Source organism: Camponotus floridanus, unplaced genomic scaffold (assembly GCF_003227725.1).
Source record: "Camponotus floridanus strain SB8 unplaced genomic scaffold, Cflo_v7.5 scaffold211, whole genome shotgun sequence".
Taxonomy (NCBI): Eukaryota; Metazoa; Arthropoda; class Insecta; order Hymenoptera; family Formicidae; genus Camponotus; species Camponotus floridanus.
Window position 1 is genome coordinate 14,186 of NW_020229339.1, and position 18,303 is coordinate 32,488.

Here is an 18,303-nt window from a genome sequence, read left to right on the forward strand (position 1 = left end):
TTTCTTTATATCATTTTTATGTTTTTCATAATATTCCTTTCTCGATTTCTTAATATCATTTCTCTGTTTTTTATAATATTTATTGTTCGATTTTTTTATATCATTTTTGTATTTTTTATAGTATTCTTTCTTTGATTTCTTTATATCATTTTTGTATTTTTCATAATATACCTTATTGAATTTTTTAATATTATTTTTATGTTTTTCATTATATAAATTTTTTTAATTAAGAAATTGTTTCTATGTAATTCATATTTTTTATTAAAAATGTTTTTTTATTTACGCATATAACATCATTCTGAATAAATGTCACAGTTCTTCCTTGCTTGTTTTTTATTTCTATCCCTATCATTATAACTATTCATTTTTCTTTTTATACCATGTCTCTAGTTAAATCTTTAGTAATTGCAATATTATTAGTATCCACCCTATTCTCACTGAATGTATGATTAATTTGTTCTAAATTTATTCCTATAACTTGAGGGAAGTGTTCTATTCTATTTGATTGAAACATTTCTGCTAAATGTTGACGCATTAAATTATGGTCATATATAACTTTATTTGGTTGGAGATCAAATAAAAGAGATACTGCAAAGGCTATTGCAAAAACCCCGCAATCATTACCATTAGATTGTGATTGGACCGTTGGAAACTGTACTGATTGCTTATCAAAGGAGTAAAATGGATATAATTTTTCAAGATAGATTTTATAGTGTGTATGTAATCGTTTTATATTCAATGAGTCATAAATATAAATCATGTTGGTATCGTAATAGCTGCAAACCCAGTGGCCGTCTAAATTAGTTGCTATATCGCTGCAACTATGCAATATTTAAATATGTTTCTGATTTTTAGGAGCAGGTTCAATTCTATCGGGACATTGAACTTTCCATGACTCGCGTGGTCGACATTCTGAGCAATTCTTTAATAATAAATTAAAATAGTCAATATGAATATCTTCTAACCATTCACCTGTAAGAATAATCTGTATATATTGCATACTTAGAGGTAAAATATTTGCAACAAAACTGGCACATTTATGTTAATTTTTTTTGTTATAAAACTTACATCCGTTATTACATCCGTCTTTTTCTGAATACATATAGGGAAATTATTTGCATAATTTATTTCATAAATTATTTCCCTATATGTATTCTACAGATAAAACAAAAAATAATTTATTGCATAAATTATTTTTTGTTTTATCTGTAGAAAGTTTTATCTTGCATAAATTATTGTTTGTTTTATCTGTAGAAAGCAATAATAGAAAGGAATTTAACATGTCATGACTGGAGTGTTCAACACTGTCACATTTATTTACAATATTACTATTTTAATTTATTATATTATAACAATCAAGTAACTCTGATATTTTATCAGGTTGCTTTACTTGATCCATCATTGTCATTTCAGTTATATTATTTTGTAATTTTATCAACTGTACAGATTTTTCTTGTTCAGCTTTCCTTTGTCGACGTTTTCGTTTTTTGTGAGCTAATGCCTCTCTTCTTTGTACTTGATCTAAAGTAAAAAGCTTTTTAGGATCAGTAGATCTTATTATTCGGGGGAAGTGTTCTATTTTATTTAATTCAAACATTCGTGCTAAATGTTGACACATTATAGTATGATCATACATAACTGTATCTGGTTTAAGGTCAAATAAAAGTGATATTGCAAATGCAATTGCAAAAACACCACAATCATAAGTATTAGATTGATTTTGAACTGTCGGAAATCGTATCGGTTTTTTATCAAAAGAATAAAATGGATATAATTTGTTAAGATATATCTTATGATTGGCATACAAACGTTTTAAATTTAATGAATCATAAATATAAATAGATTTAGTATCATAATAGCTACAAACCCAATGTCCACTTTCATTAGTAATTGTATCACTACTATGTAATATTTGAATATGTTTCTGATCCTCACAAACAGATTCGATTGTGTCGGGACATTGTAACCTCCATGTTTCACGTGGTCGATATTCTGAACAAAATTTTAATAATAATCCGAAGATCGATATGAATATCTTCTAACTACGACCCTTTAGCTAATTGCACGGAATTATAAATAATAATTGATATGATGAATATTTTTTACAAGCGAGATCAGGAACATCTATTTGCATACGGTATGTAGCAAATCGCATAAGACGTGATAAACTTTATCGTCTTATGCAATTAAAGGGTCGTTTTAATCATCAGTGGATTAGGCCTACTGAGGATATCACTTAAAAAAAAACGCGTCAATAATAGTACCTCATGGGTGACGTGGAAAGCTATTGCCATGCGTTCGCTCCTGAGCGCCGAGCGGCTCGTAGGCTTTGCGCGAGATGGCGAGATAACGGGGGACGCGCTAGGCGGAGCCAGCTGAAAATCGGCCGAAATGTGCAGTTCTTGCCGAGCTCTGACATAAAGCAAGACTAGCGCTAATACTAATGCAGCTGAGTCTTTTATTCAGCGCTTATAGCAGCCAATTTTTTAATGCAGCGCTAATGGCAGCCGAAATTCAGCGCCAGAGAGCAGCCGCTATAAAAATGAGTATCTCAATACTCAGTGTCATCTGGAAATAGAGATATTGTATTCATTATTAATTGTAATCTATGATATTACACATAAAATCATTTAGTTCAATATTCATTTTCACATACCTTTATTTATATTAAACAAACGCTTGAAAGCCAAGGGTAATTTGTTTCTTTTAGTAGCTGCAATAATAGAATAAATTGTAATGTACATGTACTCAGCAACAGGAATGTCTTAATATACAAATTTATATATATATATATATATATATATATATATATATATTGCGACGTTTATTTTCAATTCAAATTTAAATTATTCGCGACACTCCTCGAGGTGATGAAGGGGAGCGTGCGCGGGGGTGCGAAAACGCTGTCAAAAAAAAATAGCGAAATTAATGTATTCGCGCTCTAAGGAACATAGATGGAGGGCGTTCTCGCGCGAACCGCGGCGGAGCAGAGGCCGTTTCGATATCTCGATAGATTGGGCGCCAGATGCGGTCTTCACGTTTTCCACGAAACGTCAAAGAACGCGAAAAATAATAGCTTGCTTCGCCATGGTCCGACTAGCTCGCCTAACGGTAGAGGGGAGTGGTTTTGGAAGAAAGTCAATTGATTATGCGAGACTTCACTAATTCAAAATGCGACAGACGCAATGACCAATATCGACAATCACGAGAGACTAACACTCAAATAAATTACGCGATTTTAACAAAGAAATATAACAAATTTATTAGTAGAGAAATATAAATGAAAAATGTAAAATTAAACTTGAATAACAAATCAGATTGAAAACGACGATTCACAATAAATTCAAACAAAAAAAAAATAAGAAAGCGAAATACACAAACAAATTAATCCTGATACGAATAATAAGACATTATTCAAAGCAAATGTCCGCTTGAAATCGGCAACCAAAACGAGAGCGCTAAGACAATTCTGTTGTTTCTCCGAACCCGTTTTTATGGCCGGAGTTCGCTGGACTGAACGATACTTTTCAGAATATAAAGGATTTTCGACACGAAAATATTCGCGGATAATATTCACCCAAAACGTATCTTAATTTCGGCAACCAGATCGACGACTTATCGCTACAGTCTTTTCCTCGCAATTTCCCAGTTCACAATTCTAAACGACAGCTTAACAGTTCGACAGCATAGTTAACTAAAGATCAAAAATAACGAATAATTTTGCGAAGACAGATCTCGTATGCAATAGGCGAGCGATATGTTCGATATTCGATAGCTGACGGCGACCGGAGATTTTTTTCTGCCGGCGTTTCGCCTCTTTCTTCCGCGAAAGCAGCTCAGGTTTCACTCTTGTACTTTGGCGATTATTTCGCATCGCGACAAATTCGGCAGACGCAAATTATCATTTATTACGCTCTATTCGACGGCGTAATAAGCGCGACAAAGACGCAAATACTCTAACGCACACAAGACGATAAAATACAATAATGCTCATACGCACACTTAACAATCGACGACGACATCCACGCAATCAGACACCAAAAATCGCCCCGAGATAATTTACGGGAATATTCCACGCGGCAACGAGAGCGATATGACAACACGGGCGGTATACGCTTCTCGCGATCCTTCGCGCACGCGGTCGATATTCGGCGGTCGATAGTTACGCGTAATGAATACCTCGAAACCCGGAGAGAGACGAACGTTGCCTTATCAATTAATGCCTACAATACGATTGTCCGCTTTTCCTCGGTCGCTTGCTTCCGATCGCCCGAAAATTCACAAAATATCGATGGCTCGGTACCGAGCCTGAACGATCGCGAAACACGAAAATGGCGACGGCGGCAGGATGGCCGGTTGGCGGACCGAATCGCGTATGTGGCTTACAAATAAAAGGATGGGCAACCTCACTGATACAAATCCTCGTGCTGGGGAAGGTCCTCGTCCTCTGCAGATAGTTCGGCGACGGCGACAGACAAAACTTACAATAAACGATAACGACGACAAACTGTGTCTGATTTAATCGAGCGCCCGCACCAGAATGATCCCTGGATCTCTCCATCCCGGGTCGATAGCGGCGTCAATGACCGCATAGAGGGGTGCGCAGCCCCGCAGCCAATCATATCGCGGCACGCGAGAGATCCTGGCGCCTCGCGAAATGCGAGGTATTTCGGCGCCTGGCGCGCAACGGCCTCAAATTAAAATTCCGCTGTCGCGGGCCCATTCGTAATGGCCCGGTGGAGGTTCTGCCGTTGCTCTCTCTCCTCTCTGAGGGTAACCTAGGTCGAGCCTCCGTTCTTACTATCGGAGAAGGGGTGATGTTACCCTCCTCGGCGTCCTGTGGTCCGATTTCACTGGCGCTATTTCCTTCGCTGTCGGTTATCGAAAAACGCCATGTCACCGGTCGCTCGAAGTCCCTCGCTGCCCTCTCGCTCCCCGGATCTTCTCCGGCGGGTTGCCCGAAATTCGCTGGATACAAAGAAAATGACAAATAAAATTAATAAACGCGAAAAACGTAATAATATTGTTCGTCTCTCCAGGGAGCTCGATAATGTTCTCTCGATGCAGATTCTGGCGCGGCCGCTGTCCCATAATAACTGTATCAAAGGCGATTCTTATTACATATGCCATAATTGTGATTCGGAATAAATACCAATCTTTTTTGTATAAGTAGTTATCATACAATTATTACACTATTACGTAGAATTAAATTATTATTTAGATTTAAAAAAGCACGAAACTGATGTGAAATTAAATATAATTATTTTATAATATTATTTATAATTATTTTGCTTAATAAAGATTATTATTTCTTTTAAGTTATTCAAAGATAATAAAAATAAATATTTATTTTATTTTTTATTTTAATATAATACAAGTTTATAATAAAAATTATAATAAAAAGTTATCTTGTTTAATAAAAGATTATAATAAAAGTTACCTTAAATTGAAAAAAAGTCATATTTATTATATTTTCCCGAAAATAAGAACTGGTGCTTATCCTCAGATTATGTTACTTTCGTTCCAGACCCCAGGATAAAAATAACAATCAACGTACTTGCGAGAAGCTATAGTAGCTCTTTAAATATCTATCATTTGAGATTAAAATATAGGTATAATAATAAAACAATGAATAGAATTTTTTAACATGTAATCTTTTTTCTTATATCTCTAACGATAATTAATATGATAGCTGACCTGTAATACAAAAAATGTTACTTTTGTCCCCGGTCTCTCTATCTATCTTAAAATAACATATATTTTTTTTCTGAAGCAATTTGGAACTGAGATTTGTATTTGTTTATATTTACGTACATGAAATAAATGGCGCGCGCTTGTATTGTTCTAGTATGTATAAAATTAATAATTAATATATATTCATAATTCATTTGCTTACATTCCCTTCATATGTAAATATACATACCCGCACGCACACACACACAAACACACGCATACACACACATATACATGTAATTTAATAACTCAGAAGGAAAAGTTAAAATTTCGCAATAATTGTAAGATAAGTCTGCAAAACGCATATTTTTTGTTAAAAAATAATTGTTCTAATTTTACATTATTAAATGTTAAGAAATTAAGGAAATTGTTTAAATAATCTTAAAATAACATATATGTATGTATGCATATGATATATGTATAACACGTATACCAGTATATGTATAACACGTATATCATACATACATATTATTTCGAAATCAATTTTTAAAATTATTTTCTTAGCTTCTTTTAAATTATTTTTTTAATTATTTATTATTGTATAATTGCAAAATTCTTTTTTAGCAAAAGATGTGCATTTTGCAAACTGATCTTACAACAATTATAGCAAAACTTAATTTTTCCTATTTGGTAACTCCTATCTGGGAATATATAAGTAATACACATTTAACAACAAACAATGGTCATTATATTATTGAAATTGTTCTACTATTTTTAGGGTCTTCTTAGGAAATGGCGAAAATTACAACTGAATAGTGCACCTCGAGAGCTATTGTCTATGGCTATGTCAATGGCATTAGCACCAAGTAATTTATTCCACGAATCATTGAATATTATGCAAACTATTGCTGATAATGTTTGTACAACTCATCCTAATATCTTACTCTTTATGGCTTACTTGCATACTATTTGGTTACCTATAGCATCAAAAGTATCTGTTTTTAAATGTCCTGTTCATACTAATTTATTATAGATAATGTTGAAAATAATGAAACACATTTAGGATTAAACAGTTCAGGTGCTTTGAATAGCACTCTGATGTTAGTACAAGAAGAAAGTGCTGAAATAGAAGAAAATAATAATGAAAATTCAGAAATAGAGAAGAATAATAATGATGATACTCAAAATTCAGAAATGGAAAAGGATAATGATAATAATCAATATTTGGAAACAGAAGAGAATAATGAGATTATTAATGATGAGATTGCTAATAATTCAGAAATTGAAGAGAATAGTGCTGAAAATGCAATTTACAGTAAGATTTTCCAAATGTTGATTTAACAATAAAGAAATGATTTCTTTAAACTACTTTTTGTTTTATATTTAAATTTTTTTATACTTAATAATACATATAGTTTAAAAATAATATTTTTTTAATTTACAGATGAAGAAGTATATAGAATTCCAGAAGATGATTACAGATTTTTAGAAGAAAGTACTACATCATCAGAAATCACTTTTCATGAAATAAAAGATATGCCAGCAATTATTAGAACAACAGGGAACCTCGCCCAGAAGGTCATTCTATTATCTGTATTTCTGAAGAAGCTTGTATCGTATTTATACCATGTGGGCATACATGTGTATGTGCTACTTGTATTAATAATTTTCTTCATAAAAAATGCCTACTGTGTAACTTATTATACGAAAACTACATAAAAATGATTATTTCGTAAACTGTATATTACGCGAGCAACATAATAACTAAACTATTAGACAGCACTAATGGACTGCATCTAACGTGAAAATTTCCTTATAAAAATAAGATGAGAAGAACTTATTGAGAACAACAGGAAATCTCGCTCGGAAGGTCATTGTATTATCTGTATTTCTGAAAAATCTTGCATTGTATTTATATCATGTGGGCATACATGTGTATTTGCTACTTATATTAATAATTTTCTTCATAAAGATGCTCACTATATAACTTAACTGTATAACGAGATTCCCTGTTGTTCTCAATAAGATTTCAAGTTTCTGTTCTGCATCTAATTAACTCGTACAATAAGGTTCCCTATATCTCTCGCCATGGAGATCTATTATTTTGATAAACGTCTATTAACTTTGCGTCTATGCGACATTGATTTTTGATTTTATAACACTTTTTTTCTTTTTATTTATTAATCTTGTTTTTACTGTTCTTACACCACATTATTATTTGTAATTTTTTTTTATGTTACATTATTGCGTTGAAGAAGGCTCAAAACAAGAGCCAGAAACGTCCGTACCGTACATTTTTACTATTATTTTGAACTATTTATATTGTATTTAACATGTTTATATCACTTATAGTTTACTTTATTAAATTATTATTACTTTTACTCGATCTTTGATAATTTATCTATTTATATGCTCTCTATTGCCTATGTTCTTCCATTTTATTGTTGCTTGACTTTGATGATGTTGACTTTTTGGTTGTAACCTTTTCTTTAATGGTGTTTTATTTAATTTTCTGTGAAGACTAGTGCTGTGAGATATATTACAACAACACAGACGATTAACTTTTCTAAAACGGAAATAAAAGTTATAATTACAAAACATTTAATATTTTACGTTTATATACACACGTACACACACAAAATACCTTTTTATCCTTACGGATGTTCTTTTTTTTCAACATTGTCAATTCTTTCCAATACAATAATAGCCTTCTTTGTCATAGTAGCATTATTTGTAATAGTAACCTTTTCTGCTTTTTTCTAAAAGTTTTCACAATATGTATACATATATATACACAAGATGTCCTATAATTAGTGAAAAACCTGTTGACAGATTCTTGAGATTATTTGATAATTTTTCCTCAGCGAAAATGTCGAAAAACGTCATTTTTTGCAAGTTTCCAATTTTTGTCATCATATATCTTTGTAATTAAGTCTTAAATAAAAATTCTATTAAAGTAAACTATAGAGAAGTAATTTTGGTAACTTTTTAGTTCCAAAAAGTTTAATTTGCAAAAAGTACTTTTTTTAATGTTTATATCTAACGTCTATAAATTATCATTTCATATTTTCACTGAAAAAAATCATCTTTAAATTATCTCTGCCAACAAGTTTTTTCACCAATTATTTGGCACTTTGTATAAAGGCTGCGTTCGATTTGGCTGCTTATACGCTGGAAGTATCATTCTTTATGTCTCATATATCAAAGAAAATTGAATGACAATTGAAAAAAGAATGACATTATCAGCGAGTAAGCGCCCAAACTGAACGCAGCCATAAAATTACTATTTCACTCATATTAATTAAAAATATCATATATTAAGATAATAGGAATTTTCTTTTTAGCTAAACTGATAATATTAGTTCAGGATTTATCTTTTTCTCTCGAAGAAAATCCAGTCAGTTCAGTTAAAAAGACATATTGAATTATATAAAAATAAATTATTTAGTACTTCCTATATCTTTGTTTTCTTATTATATGTATGTATATGTTCGTGCGTGTATGTGTATGTGCGCGTGAATAAATGTGTGTGCGTGCGCGTGTGCGTGCACGGCATATGTACGTATATGCATGGATGTGTGTAATATACGAGATGCAAACTGAAATTATCCATACATATCTTTACCTTCATCTCTGAATATTTCTTCATTTCTTATTTCATTGTTGTCAAAACTGTTGACATCGTTGACATCTAAAAAGAAAGTGTATATAGATTGTTAGAATATATGGTACATTTTTATTTTATCGAAATCTAGATGTTTGGCGTCAGGCTTAGTTATAATGTACGCACGGCGTGAAGCGTAGGAGTGTGTATGGAAGGATTTGAAAATGGACGTAAGCATGTATGCCTCCCCACCCCGGGTGTGTGTAGTATCGCCGGTGATGCCTGACGAAAACAATAGCAAAGCCAATTTTTCGAGAGCAAGTTAGTCTGTTTAAGAGACCCGTAGAGAACATGTAGCGATTTGAGTAGTTTAAATATATCCTGATTCAAGACAAAGACTTTCAATTATTAACCCTAAAATTAACATAGATATTAATATAATCGCAAATATATAAGTAATCTACAAATATATAAGTATGTATATGTATTGTGTGTGTGTGTGTGTGTGTGTGTGTGTGTGTGTGTGTGTACGTGTGCGTGCGTGTGTGTGTGCGTGCAGCGTATATTACACATGTGTGAATGTAGTATATACACATACAAACTAAAATTATCTCTACATATCTTTACCTTCATCTCTGAATATTTCTTCATTTCTTATTTTATTGTTGTCAAAACTGTTGACATCGTTGACATCTGAAAAGAAAGTGTATATAGATATTAATATAATCGACTATAAATATATAAGTATGTATTGTGTGTAGTGTGTGTTTGCGTGCGTGCGCGCGCACGTATGTGTAAAATGATGAATTTGTTTGTATCTTTGTATGTATATAGATGTATGTATACATACATATCTTATGTATTAAAGTAAGTCTAAAGTATATGTTGCTTTATTATTATCGAATATGATTGCCTTATTATTATTGCGTAAGATATTTAATATTTTTATATCATACATTTACAGGAAGGAACACTGATCATTAATTACTAATATTTCTGCAGGTTGTCCAAATAATTGTAAAAATGGTTGAAGTGATATCCTTTTATTAACTATATCCTTTTGAGCTTGTTTAATCCTTTTGTTTTTATATAAAGAGCGTTTTGTTGGTAACCTTTTAATTGGATGACCAAGTTTAAACGTTCATAATTTATTGTTTGGTCACATATAATATTGTCGATACATTCTAAACCAAACAAATGTATAAATTATACATATATATGTGTATAATATATATATATATATATATATATATATATATATATATACAGGGTCTACCAAAAGTGTGGAAACCCCTAAATATCTCGGAAAATATACGTTTTACAGAAAAGTGTTTCCAACAAAAGTTGTAGGGTTTAAGAAGATCTATATACTGATTCTATCAGTTTGACCTTGGATGGCGTCGTCAAGGTCAGGTCAAGGTCACATTGATTTTTTTAAATGACACCCCCTACATTTGATTGCATATTCTTATAGCTTAATTCAAGAGCTTTCCAAAACACTATAATAATGTTCATTTTTATTAAGTACTTTGCGAGTTATGAGGGTTGAAATAATTTCTTAATTTTACATAAACCATAAAATATCTAGTAAACCATTCATTTTTCGATTATCTTACCTTCATACTTTTATGTACAAAATAATGAAAGGAATCAATTGGTGTAAAGAAAACATACAGTTGTTTTTAAGAAAAAATATGGAATTGTTAATTGCAAATTACATATTTTTTCTTAGAAACAACTATGTGTTTTCTTTACACCAATTGATTCCTCTCATTAATTTGTACATAAAAGTATGAAGGTAAGATAATCGAAAAATGAATGGTTTACTAGATATTTTATGGTTTATGTAAAATTAAGAAATTATTTCAACCCTCATAACTCGCAAAGTACTTAATAAAAATGAACATTATTATAGTGTTTTGGAAAGCTCTTGAATTAAGCTATAAGAATATGCAATCAAATGTAGGGGGTGTCATTTAAAAAAGTCAATGTGACCTTGACCTGACCTTGACGACGCCATCCAAGGTCAAACTGATAGAATCAGTATATAGATCTTCTTAAACCCTACAACTTTTGTTGGAAACACTTTTCTGTAAAACGTATATTTTCCGAGATATTTAGGGGTTTCCACACTTTTGGTAGACCCTGTATATATATATATTGTCACGTCCGGTGATCGATAGATCCCTAGATCTTTAGATCTAGTAGAAATTTTTTCCTTTCTCACTATCCTCCATCCAATAAGCTACAAGCACAAACTAACATAGAAACTAAGAGAGACACACTTATACGTCACCTATAATAAAATACTAATCTGAGAGAGATATATATATATATGAATCATGTATACGAGCGAGATAGACTTATATGTAATACTTAGGAAAGACAAAGACCGATATAAGGAAGTCCTTTTAAACATAAGCTTCTTTTATATAAAAATATATTGTAATAAAAATGTTTAAAAGATTAAAGAGAATCTATTTATGTAAAAATTATGATAAATGACCAATATTTTAAATAATCATTATAATCAAATAATTATTGTAATTCTTTGAAAAGGGTCATTTATCATAATTTATTATAATGTATGTAAGACACAACCTTGCAAGCAATGCATTCGGAGAATCAATTAATATGTATTCCTAGAAAAACTTTCTCTTAAAGACCACCCAAGAAGTTCGCAAAAAGTTCCGTTTCATAGTTAAAGAATTTGTTCTTAAAACTTCGTCATAAATTACCCCTACCATTCAATTTTAAAAGAGTATAAAAACTTCCAACAACGGAAGAAAAGATCAGTTCAGCTCAATTCAACCTCATTCTCGTTCTCAAGCTAAGTTCAGTTTATTCTCATTCTCGTTCTCACAGATTCACTCCAGATTTAAACTCAATCAGATTCTTACTTGTACTGTAAACCGCTAGACCAAGTCAAGTCAGAATAAAGAATTTAAATTTTAAACAAATTTAATCAGGTTTAGTAACGGCTGTTGTAACTACTGGTGTTATATGCCGTGTAAACCGTCCTTTACGCCGATGTTATTACACCATTTGTAGTAACGCTACTCCTGCTGAAGAAAAGGAGTAGATTTACAAATTCAGCTTTAAGAAGACATGTAAACGCTACGAGAGTTATAACAATCGTATTACCAACCTGAATAATCAAGTGACGAGTACTAGTATACAAAAACTGCCAATAAGTTAAAGTAAATATGTAATTGCTATGTGATTGCTTGTATTGTTCCTTGCGTGTAAACAACCATCACTTTTAGGGAGTTATAACTACGATTGTTATTAAACCTGATTAATGTTGCCGTGTAAATGTACTCATTGTAGACGCTTAAGGCCTTTGCACGTACAAAAATTTTAGTCGTAACCGTATGGTCATAAGACAACTGACCAATCACAGTTAATTATTATTTTATCGCCGAAAGAATACTCAACTACTCAACTAATTTGTCAGTTTTCTTACGCACTTACGATTACGACTAAAATTTTTGTACGTTCGAAGACCTTTAAGCATCTTCTATAATAAGATTTTAAGGCGTAAGACATAAGAAATTGACGAATCACAGTCTAGTATTCTCTACATACTTGACTGTGATTAATTTCTTAAGTTTTACGCCTTAAAATCTCATTGTAGAAGACGCTTAATACGTCGTCTACAATGGCAGTAGGATTAATGGATTAAAGCAGTAAGGAATTGACCAATCACATTCAAACATTAAAAAAATACTCGGCTATGATTGGTCAATTTATTGAGTTACAGCTTTAATTCATTAATTCTACTGCCATTGTAGACGATGCCTTAGGGTCGTCCACAGTGGCCGTATCAAAAGGTTGTAAGGCGTAAGATTCAAGAAATTGACGAATTACAGTCAAGTATGGTCGTGTTCCGAAATTGCTGCCAGTTTACTGCCAACACTGAAAATATATAATATACGTAACGTGCACTATAGAATTTGCAGTACTGGTAGTAATTTCGGAACACGACTTATGAAGAGAATGCTCGGCATTGGTCAATTACAATCTTACAATCCTTGGTCAATTACTCCTTACAATCTTATGCTACAGCCATTATAGACAACCCTTAAAGGCTATAGCACACACTTTCCATAAGACATAATAGTAAGGTTTCGACCAATCGTGTTGCTCAATTTGGCCGTCCATAACCAAATTGAGCAACGCGAATGGTCGAAACCTTACTGTTATGTCTTATGAAAAGTGTGTGCTATAGACTTAAGAAATTGACCAATCACAATCGAATATTCTCTTAATACTTGACTGTATTTGGTCAATTTCTTAAATCTTACGCCTTAAGTCTTCTTATAATCTCATTGAGTATGTTTACACGGCAACGTTTAATTAGGTTTAAGCCTACTCTACAATGACCGTAACATAATATCGTAAAGCTGTAAACGCAGTTGTATACATAAGCTGCATGCGTATAAAGTAAGATCTTTGGACCAATGAGCACCCAGAATAAATCGCCATATTGATTTACATTACAAGTTCATTGGTTCAACGATCTTATGCTATGCATATGTAACTATAAAATGTCATTTTTATGATAGCCCTTTAGGGCCTGTTTTCAGTTTAATGAAACGTAACCAGATTACAAATGAAATGAAAAATTTTCATTTTGTTTGTAATCTGGTTATGTTGGGTTATGTGCAGTGGTGTTGTTCAGTAGTATTACATTACTCGAAAACGGAACGAGAAGAAGAGGAAATGGACGAATATGAAGATAATGATGAGTTAGATGATAAAGAGCTCATTACAATAGTTAAAGCCAATCCTTTTTTATACAATAAAGCAGAAAAGCTGTATAGCAATACTGAAATTAAAAGGTTAGCTTGGAATGCTGTTGGAGAAGGATTATCCAAAACGAAGACTGGTAAGTATTTGCACGATTTATTTACTTGAAATCTGTCAAATATTTAGAAATTTTCGCTAAAAAATCGATATAGGTTTATATAATGAATGCAATTATATTTATGCGCAGGTACCGAGGCCGAACATAGATTTTGGCAATTGCGACAACATTTGGAAGAGAAAGAAAAAAAGTGATTCAATCTCAAGGTCGATCAGGCGCTGGAATTACCCATCTAATATATACATCTCAATGGAATCTTTATAATGAGTTGATGTTCCTGAGGGTGCCATTACATGAAACGCGGAACGCGGAAACGCGGAAAAGCGGAAAAGAATTGTAACTAGATTTATACTAGATTCTCGCGTTTTCCGCGTTTCATTCCGTCTGTTTTGATTGCTTTATATTACATGGAGCATATTTTGAACGGAAAAGCGGAACGGAGAATTATAAAATATTAATTTTTAACGGTATTTGTTGATTAAAATGCTCATATTCATTAGACAAGCTGATAAGGTAAGCATATTAATAAAAATTGCAATGAATTAAGTATACATAATTTTTAAAAATGAATATAAATACCTATTTGTCACTATATCGTTCCGCTTTTCCGCGTAATTGTCCTCCATGTAATATAAGGACAAACAAATTCGCAGAACGAGCGCGAAAATCTGTTGTCAAAATCTGTTGTCAACGCGAATATTCATTCCTTCGCGGAGTGTATTCTGAAGTGTCATTAAATTTCGGAACCGGAATAATAAAGAAAATTGTTAATTCTTCTATTATATTTTAAAATAAGTGGCTGTATATAATGGATCCAAATATCATGCTAATAATTATTATGAAGTATCTTATGCAAGCAAAAGATGAACCATTGAGATATGCTGAGATAACTATAAAAAAAGTTATTTCATTGTTTTATTTGTATTTGCGTTACAAAAAATTGGGAGAACGCAAAAATGATCGTAAAATATGGGTACGGCCTATTTTTACCGAGAGAAGAAGACTTCTGCAAGGTGCCAGCGACAATTTACTTGTGGAGATGCGATTGACAGATCCGGAAAAATACTTCAACTACCTTAGAATGTCACCAACAACCTTCAATGAATTACTTAATATTGTTGGACCACTAATTGAAAAACAAAATGTAGTTCGAAAATCAATACCGGCCAGAACGAGATTAGAAGTGACTGTACGATGGTTGGCATCTGGCGACAGCATGACATCGTTATCATATGCTTATCGTATTGCTCAATGTACGCTATCACAAATTATTCCGGAAACTTGTCAAGCAATTTGGCTTTCCTTAAAGGAAAAAGTTATGATTGATCCAACTGAAGAAAATTGGAGTATGATTGCAGGCGATTTTGAGACAACATGCCAATTTACCAATTGTATAGGCGCTATCGATGGGAAGCATGTCGTTATTCAGGTATGTATATTAGGAATTTATTATATATTATTTATTAAATTTATTATATATATATTTGGAATGAAAATGTGTTTATTACAATGATAGTTTCCAATTTCAGGCACCGCCTCGTAGTGGTTCATGCTATTACAACTATAAAGGAAATCATAGCATAAACCTGCTCGCAATAAGTGATGTCAAGAACCGCTTCACTATTGTTGATATTGGAGCTGAAGGAAGGCACAGCGACGGAGGTGTTTTTGATAGTAGCGGATTACCGCATTTACTTGAGACGAATGCTCTCCATATTCCTCCACCTAGGCGTCTAAATAATATGGATTTTGATTTTCCGTACGTTTTATTGGGAGATGAGGCCTTTCCTCTAAGCACATATATGATGCGACCATATCCTCGGAGTCGACGGCTGAATATCAACAGAAAAATTTTTAACTATCGCCTGAGTCGAGCAAGAAGAACAGTTGAATGTGCTTTCGGGATTTTGGTTGCAAGATGGAGAATATATCGTCAACCTATTGTTGCACGCACATCTACTGCCGTAAAAGCTGTACAAGCAACGGTTATTTTGCATAATTTTATTATTAATAAAGAACTGGACTTACCATTTCCAGAAAGAAGATACTGTAATATACAAGAAGAAGAGCGCATTCTCTTGGCTACAAGTAATGGACTTACAGCTGTAAGTTACAGAAATGCTTCGCAAAAATCTGCAGCAGTGAAAATTCGAGATAACTTTGCACATTATTTCGAGCATGTCAATCCTCTATCGTGGCAGTGGGACAAAGTTTTAACTAACAACTTTTGAGACATCATGTAATTTTAACGCACTTGTCAATAATTTTGTAAAAGTATTTTTTAAAAGTATATAATTCGAAAGTTTTTTACGACACAACATTCGTACGTAGTCTTTTTATATATTTTCAAAGTTTAATAATACAGAGTACTTCGTACAACAATATAATGAACTGAATGCAAAAATATATTTTATTCTTTATAATAACACAAATATATTTTATTCTTTATAATAAACAAAATGAAAAATTTATATTTAAAATAAAATTGATAATATTAAACTTAATACTTATAATATTTAAAATAAAATTTATAATAAAAAAGAACATTTCTATTACATCTTATCATTCCCTTTCTCCAGAAATTCGGCATCCTCCTCTTCTATAGCAATATTCATAAGTCTTCTTTGCAGGTTTCTACGTCGTACGTATGATAGTCGGCGTAGAATGTCACCAAGTTGGTCCATAAAACTATCGACAATATCATGTTTCTTCTGAGATACCTCATCAATTATACTTAAAAACTTATCCTCGATTTCTGCTTGCCTTTGCGCATCTGTAATATATGCGTATATATGGTAAGTACCTAAAAAACACAAAACCAAAAAAACAATTGCCACTTACTTTTCCTTTTCACCCCTGGCGATAAACATGACGATTTTCGTGATGATTCTGATGGTGAACATGCAGAATTCTGTGTAGAATCATCAAAATCGATCAAGTTGTCTGCAGTCATGTCCACTTGCATATTATCCATGTCAACATGGGATGAATTCGCTTCAGAAATGTGCTGAATGGAGCTGACAGTCCTGAAATCAAAATGATTTTACAAATTATTAAATCCAATTGCACACAATTTGAATATTTATAAAATCTCAGTTATAAAAAACAATGCAAATACTTACGGTGCTGTCTTTATTGTATCGTCGAGAAATCTCATTTCTTCGTAATGAGCAAAAGAACTTCGTAATGGATGGCCAGATTCCACCCCTGATCCACTTCGCACGTATCTTCGCATTTTCTTTCTAGCCTTCATATACGAATCTCGAAGGTATTTCCATCTCTGCTTTATTGCTTCCATAGACAGGGATCCTATGATTGTATAAAGAATCGTTTATTATTTACTTTTATACACAGATAATATAATTCATACAAGTAATTAAAAAATGATCTTACCATCAAATGCGTTTACAATCTCTTGCCATAAACTATCTTTTTTTAATCTTGTTCTTTCGCTGGTCGGAAGGGAATGGTCCCACAAACCCCTTCGGATACGAACAAATTCAATCAGCAACTCATCTTGTGTGAGTATAGACTGTGTAGATTGTACAGCTCCTTCTTTCGAATGCTGTACATCTTCAGTTTCATGTCTCTTTCCTTTAAAATAAATAAGTAAACAATGACTTACCGAAAATGTTTACCGTAACAGACAAAATTTATAACGGATAATAAAACCTTTCTCAAGAACTACACAAATAAATAAATATAATAACTTACTCATAGTGACCACGGCATTTTCGTCAACATTAATGACGTGGGCATTTTCGTCGTATGTACTGAAGCAATGGTGGTCTAAAATTGTTCCACATGACCCTCGTAAAATAAACCCGCAATAGCCACATTTCGTTGCCTGCGAACAAATATACAATTATTTAATTATCTTTATTTTACATAAAGTGAGGTTATGACAATGTTATAATCACTTTAATTCTGTTCAATTTGATTACGGCTGTTGGGTATGCCGAAATTAAGCACTGGAAATCTATATGTCACGTATATTGTAGATTTTCAATACTGGCAGTTTCGGAAAGCAGCCTGTGCTTTCTTATGTCTACAAAAATAACAGAGCTATCACGTTTATTGAGTATTAAATATTATCTAAATACTTACAGGGCGATTCATTTGAAATTCTTTTTCTTTCTGTACACTTTGTAAGTAG

At 32.4% G+C, this 18,303-nt stretch overlaps 2 protein-coding genes across 2 annotated transcripts; one reads left to right on the plus strand and one right to left on the minus strand.

Moving 5' to 3' along the window:
• Window positions 1-15,018: 15,018 nt before the first annotated feature.
• Window positions 15,019-16,532, plus strand: LOC112637850 (protein ALP1-like). Its single transcript, XM_025408507.1, has 2 exons — window positions 15,019-15,576; window positions 15,677-16,532. The coding sequence occupies exons 1-2, from the start codon at window positions 15,187-15,189 to the stop codon at window positions 16,376-16,378; spliced, it is 1,092 nt and encodes a 363-aa protein (XP_025264292.1). The 5' UTR covers window positions 15,019-15,186; the 3' UTR covers window positions 16,379-16,532.
• Window positions 16,533-16,676: 144 nt separating this feature from the next.
• LOC105252176 lies at window positions 16,677-18,303 on the minus strand. Its single transcript, XM_025408510.1, has 7 exons — window positions 18,255-18,303; window positions 18,068-18,195; window positions 17,862-17,994; window positions 17,541-17,741; window positions 17,270-17,456; window positions 16,989-17,173; window positions 16,677-16,920 (listed from the first exon to the last, which is right to left on the minus strand). The coding sequence occupies exons 3-7, from the start codon at window positions 17,863-17,865 to the stop codon at window positions 16,700-16,702; spliced, it is 798 nt and encodes a 265-aa protein (XP_025264295.1). The 5' UTR covers window positions 17,866-17,994; window positions 18,068-18,195; window positions 18,255-18,303; the 3' UTR covers window positions 16,677-16,699.

Excerpts from the sequence above, each read along its gene's own strand:
- LOC112637850 (XM_025408507.1), top strand. The coding sequence starts at position 15,187 with ATGCGATTGACAGATCCGGAAAAATACTTCAACTACCTTAGAATGTCA. Across the intron at positions 15,577-15,676 it reads GGAAGCATGTCGTTATTCAG|GCACCGCCTCGTAGTGGTTC; the intron begins GTATGTATATTA and ends TTCCAATTTCAG.
- LOC105252176 (XM_025408510.1), bottom strand. Across the intron at positions 17,457-17,540 it reads GATTGTAAACGCATTTGATG|GATCCCTGTCTATGGAAGCA; the intron begins GTAAGATCATTT and ends ATACAATCATAG. Across the intron at positions 17,174-17,269 it reads GATACAATAAAGACAGCACC|GACTGTCAGCTCCATTCAGC; the intron begins GTAAGTATTTGC and ends TTTTGATTTCAG.